A 6,144-nucleotide genomic window follows, 5' to 3' on the forward strand; every position below is an offset into this window, starting at 1 on the left:
CCTTATAATTGCTCAGTAAAAGAGCGCCGATCTAGCAGATCAGCACTCATTTACGCTTTATGATCGGACTGTGTAATAGGACCCTTAAAAATAGGAGAGAAGAGTGAAATGCAGAGGACCAAATTACATCATTCTGGGAGTTGTAGTTGTAAGGTTGGTGAGTATGCCTTAAAGAGTCACTGTTGTGAAATTATTTTTTTTTGCAGAAATCAATAGTCCAGACGATTTTAAGAAACTTTGTATTTGGGCTCATTAGGCAAATATGCCATTGTCTGCACTTAAAAAGCCTTTTCCCAGCCCCCCCTCCCCTCCTTTCTGTCATCCACTGCTCAGAATCAGGAAATCTCAATCAGATTCGTCCTGTCTGTTCTATGGAGAGGGGAGGGGGGAAAAGAGACTGAGGAGAAATGTCAGCAGAAGAAAACTGAGAACAAAAGATTACTTAACAGGGGAAGCTATTCAGAGTGCTATTCACAGGTCAGAGAGATTAGTGGTGACATCAGAGGAGAGAGGACAGAGGGTAATGTAGCTTTTAATTAACTCTTTGTTGTCCTGTTTTGGTTTCTCTTTTCCCTCTCTCATAGGAGAACAATGAAGACAGGGGGGAGAGCTTCAAACTGCTTTTTCATGATAAAAATGCATTTTGCGGCTAATAAACCCAATTACAAAGTTTCTTAAAATCGCCTGTACTATTGATTTCTGCAAAAAAAATATTCACGACAGTGACTCTTTAAGTTAATCATAGACTTGATTAGTTTTAACCTTTTTTTGTGTCCCTTAGGGACACTTTCAGCTTTAGTATATGTTCACACAACGTTTTTTTGAGTTGAAAATTTGGCCGCATTTTGATAATTATGGCTGTAAATAATGATTGTAAACATAGCCTTAGATTTAATTTACACAGAAAGATTATCTGACAGATTATCTTTCAAAGATCTGAAGCCAAAGCCAGTAATGGATTTGAAAAGAGGAGAAATCTAAGTCTTTCCTTTATGACCTGATCTCTGCTTATAGTCTGTTTCTGGCATTGGCTTTAAATCTTTGGCAGATAATCTTTCTGAGTAAATGGACCCTTAGACTAATGCACTTATTATGTTTCAAAAAGGGTTCAATGAATGTAGTTCTCTCTGATCCCAGATGTTAGTGCTGAAAAGCAGCTGTCAAACATCCTTCTTCAGGTAATCGCATGGACACATCATTTACCATGATATACTGTACGTCAGAATGTAGGAAAGAGACCTTTCTACAACAGACATTCAGATGAAAAATATACAAAAATCAAAAGAAAGAAAATACCAAAAACACTATTAAAACGTTTCAAATTTTTAGATGCATTTTATTAGAAAGTAAATGTGTGAGGGGCCTTTAAGATCAAGTCAGCTGACAATTTAATCTATCCAGGACTAACATAATACAGAAGCATTGTGCGTCCATATTATGGTTGCAAGCCCCAACCCCACCATCAGTGTGATGACCCAAACTGTTAACGTTCCTGCTTTATTTGAAAACAGCATACATTAGTTTTTTTGTAGCTCCCCAGACACATAAAGATTAGTTTTGCTTAGACCATTTGTTATCTGAGGCTAGTATAATCATTGTATATTATGTTGTGTATTTTCAGAGGGGCAGAAATCCTATACAGTCTGGCCATAAATCATGCTAGAAGAGCTGGCCTGGAGAGTAAATATCCACTTTCTGATTATGCTTTGCTAACCGATGCCAGACGCAACCTTGGCCTGTTCCAACATCATGATGCCATCACTGGCACAGCAAAGGAAGCTGTGGTTATTGACTACGGTGTACGGTAAGATGCCAAAAAATAAAAATACTACATTGTTTGAGGAAATTCCAGGAAACAGATTCACGGCTGTTGTACTAATAATAGCGTTAGAAAAAGGTTCAGCATTGGTGATCCAATATTGTGACACATAACTGGCACAATGTGTGGAGGGTATAGATAGACTATTTAAAGGAGAAGTCTGGCGAAATTCTTTTAAAAGTATTGTATTGTCCCCCAAAATGCTTATAAAGTTTTTTTTTTCCCTGCACTTACTACTGGATCAAGACTTCACTTCCTGGATAAAATGGTGATGTCACGACCCGACTCCCAGAGCTGTGTGGGCTGTGGCTGCTGGAGAGGATGATGGCAGGGGGACACTGAGGGACACAGGGCACTGGAGGGACACTGAGCATCCCCCTGCCATCATCCTCTCCAGCAGCCACAGCCCGCACAGCTCTAGGAGTCGGGTTGTGACATCACCATTTTATCCAGGAAGTGACATCACCATGTTATCTAGGAAGTGAAGCCTTGATGCAGTAGTAAGTGCAGGGAAAAAAGCACTTTATAAGCATTTCCCGTAATAAGTGTATATTGGGGATTCTCTACCTACAGACAACCTCTTTCCCATTGCATACTGATACTTTATAAAAATCACAGGAGAACTGGTTACATGTTACATACAAAGGCCTATAGTTTTAGGAAGTAGCAATGTTTTATGGACTACTGTATAGCATGGATGTGAAGAATACTGTATCATATAGAAGTTGTGGGGGGAGAGACACCACAATGTTCTTTGAGCATAAATGTGTATATATAGACTTCATGTATGCTTTAATGGACAGAATATTTGTTCCTATATGTAACATGAATATAACAGCGCTCCCAGACTAGAAGCTACATAGGCGTAGTCTTTCATCTTGCTGTAAAAACCTCTCTTTCTTTCTGAACTTAATTACGTATGGCAGCTAGTTGCTTCATTCTAACCCAGATCTGTTTGGCTGAGTCTCCCGGCATGTCAGCTCTGTGCACGTTCCTCTCTCTTTCTCTCAGGTTACTTCATTCGTTGATGAATCTGAAACGCATCTTAATTAATGCCGCTCACTACCTGGTTGTGGCCGACAAGGAGAAGTATCACTATGATCACTCTGTGCCGTTCTTCAGCACGGTAATTGTATTATGGACATAACAAGATGGCTCTGCGGGTGTGTTCTTAATAGGTCATCTTTCAACAGAGTGAATTAATAAGTCCCATTGTGCCTTCAAATTAGATGGAGAATAATAAAATGCTACTCAAATCTCTGTTAGGGCTGAGCTTCAGCGCTATAAACTAGACACAGATGGAAGACTTTCCTTATAACTAGGCTGCAGTTTCTTTAACAATGTTCTTCAGTAGTTCCATTTTCAACCCTGAAAGGTTAAGGTTCACACATATTTTTGGTATTAATTTTCCCAAGACCAGGAGTGGTTTGAATATTTCCATTATAATTTTTCTTCGTCAGTCCCAATACTGATATTGACTACAAAATACTGAAAGAAACGCTGAGCAAAATCCATGTATCCATGTTTTCCCGGACTCCTTAGTGCTGTATCCAATTTTTTCAGCCACTAGCAATCAATTGCTGAATGATTGGACTCGAGCATCTCTAATTCCAACCAATCTCAAAGTGATAGCATTTCCTTCACATATGCTGTTACTGAGCTTTATGCAACTGCAAAATGCTGAAAAGAAGCAGATGCTGTATACTTATTGTGTACCTCTCACTTTTAAAAACGTTTGCAATCTCCGTCTTCCTGCAGGAGATGGTCACCATAGACTGATATAGAAAGAAGTGCTCCATCCGGTGCTTTTTCCCACTTGTTGTAATGATTATTGTGTCTAGTCAAGTTTTTTTAATGTGACTATGCCCAGTTAATATACAAGCATATCATGTGTGGCCATTAGAGATGAGTGAACCTCGAGCATGCTCAGCATTTGAATACCGGTGGCTGATGAAGTTGGATGCAGCCCTAATGCTGCCTGGAAAACATGGATACAGCCATAGGCTAAATCCATATTTTCCAGGACTCTCAAAGGCTGCATCCAACTTCTTCAGCTACTGGTAATGAAATGCTGCACGCTTGGGTTTACTCCTTTCTAGTGACCATGTAAAAAGCCCCACAAACAATTTTGGTTTCACAGTACAGATTATAGTAATACAGAAAAATGGCCATTATATTATATTATAGATTCTAGAATGTACCTTTTTAGGCTAGGTTCTCACACAGTAAAATAAAAGCAAACTACAGCCGTAAAATAAGACATGGCGGTGTGTATATATATATATATATATATATATATATATATATATATATATATATATATATATATATATATTAATTATAATAATGTGCTACATTTAAGTTTGTGCACACATTTTTTTATACATAGAAAATGTAGTTTTACTGTAAAGCAATATTAACCTATTAATCTGTGTTTTGTTTTGTTTTTTTACTTTTAGGATGACAGCCGTTTGACCCAGGAAACATTGCCAGAGAAAACCATTATAAAATTAGGTACATCTCCAAGGTATGATAGTTAGTCTATATAGACCATTCTAATATATCCAGTATTTACTACCCCTTCAGTGTAATTTAGCTGCCAGGATGCCCTTCCAGTGTATTAGGATAATTCATAGCAGTTGTAAAGAGATATTGAAGAATGATTAAATAATAAATTACTCCGGATATAGGGATTTCAGACATTTATGACTCATAAGAAGTTAAAACCTTTCCTGGCATGCTGTACTGGCGTCGTGCGGATGCCACTGTTCACCGTTGTATTGACATCTATCTTTTCTCTTTTTGTTACAGATATGTAGTCGTTTTTAACCCAGTAGAGCAGAATCGCCTGTGTGTAATCTCTGTTCTGGTGAACACCCCTCATGTGCGTGTCCTCACAGAAGAAGGGCAGCCAATGGCCGTTCAGCTTAGTCCGATATGGCAGTCATTGACGGACATGAACCCTGATGTTTTCCAGGTCAGGAAGACCTTTGGTAAAGGAGTTCTAGCTTCATGTTTCCATTATACTTCATAATTTTTAGTTCATGGTTTACGTATTCCTTTATAAAATTGGTATCAGCAGAAGTGTACATTGTATACAGTTAGGTTATAGAGGATTCTGCTGACTGGTGGGCTTGTGCTTCTATAATACATAACAACCAATATGAAGAAGCAGAGCTGGGAGCGACAGTGCAGCAGGCGGATTGCAGGCTACGTCAGGCTCCTTATAGACATCACATACAGTGCTATTATTTCTGCAATAGGCTATATACCTATAAAATACATACATGATGACGTTACTGCAGTTTATGGGTCTAAAATTTTATGTAAATGACGACTATATATGCTGACTGTTAATGTATTTTGCTTAGTTTAGGGGATACTGATCAAATACATGTAGATTTTTTTTCCATGTATTTATTTATTGGACAACTATGCAAATCGACCCCAAATCCAAAAAGGAAGAAGCCTCATTCAAGCAAAATCTGGTTAATAATAATTATACCAGTACCTACCAGTAGACGACTATTTCAGGGTGCCAGCCACTAATCAGCAGAGTACCAAAATGCATGCATGCTTTTTTCCCATGAAGCATTTCCTGAAAATTCTCTTAGGCTTTATTCACACGTCAGTCAGGATGAAATTTGTGATCAGCATTTTTTTTCTCCGCAATCTGCAAAATATCATCCATAGTGCATCCGTATTTTGGACCAAATTTTTTTTGCAAATCTAGAATGATGTCACTACCTGTGCCAAGCAGCCAGGAGGAGCATAAATGGCGGTGTCACAGAACTACGGTACGCAATTGCGGATGGTTTTGCCGAGTGCTTAGGTGTTTTCTGCAAAATGCGGAGGCTCCCATAGATTTCTATTGGAGTGTCTGAACCGCAATTGTAGGCTGCATTACAACCAGTCCTATTTTGGCGGATCCTCAAAAATAGAGGATGTTTGAATTGCACCATAGGAATTAATGAGTTACAAAGTACTCCGTACTTACAGATCCACAAATACTGAGAACTTTTGCGGAGATGTGTGTAAGGCCTTAGGGTCCCTTTACTTGGGCCGACAGATTTAAGATAAGGAGCACTGTTCCCTGTGATCAGAGCCTATAGATGGCTTTAGTAATCAAGTAAATGTGCCACATGGACGGTAGCTTTATTGTCTGTGTGGCCATTTAAACCCATAATTATTTCCCACACATTCCCTATTTATTAACAGCAATGTGTGGCTGGTAACAATGATTTTATTGGCTGCACAAAAGATGCAATAAGAAATAAACAACCATTTTCTCATTCTTCAACTGGTCACTGGCCCTATTACAATGG

The 6,144-nt window shown here is 38.6% G+C and overlaps 1 protein-coding gene across 2 annotated transcripts in view; it reads left to right on the forward strand.

The window, feature by feature from the left end:
- The window catches only part of MAN2A2 (mannosidase alpha class 2A member 2), a 75,387-nt gene that overhangs the window by 53,964 nt on the left and 15,279 nt on the right, over window positions 1-6,144 (forward strand). For both annotated transcript variants that reach the window (XM_069984178.1, XM_069984168.1), the window contains 4 exons: window positions 1,622-1,804; window positions 2,831-2,945; window positions 4,279-4,346; window positions 4,631-4,796. In XM_069984178.1, coding sequence (XP_069840279.1) covers window positions 1,622-1,804; window positions 2,831-2,945; window positions 4,279-4,346; window positions 4,631-4,796 — 532 coding nt within the window. The remainder of the gene's footprint in view (window positions 1-1,621; window positions 1,805-2,830; window positions 2,946-4,278; window positions 4,347-4,630; window positions 4,797-6,144) is intronic.

The sequence above is a fragment of the Dendropsophus ebraccatus genome, chromosome 1 (genome assembly GCF_027789765.1).
Source record: "Dendropsophus ebraccatus isolate aDenEbr1 chromosome 1, aDenEbr1.pat, whole genome shotgun sequence".
Lineage (NCBI taxonomy): Eukaryota > Metazoa > Chordata > Amphibia > Anura > Hylidae > Dendropsophus > Dendropsophus ebraccatus.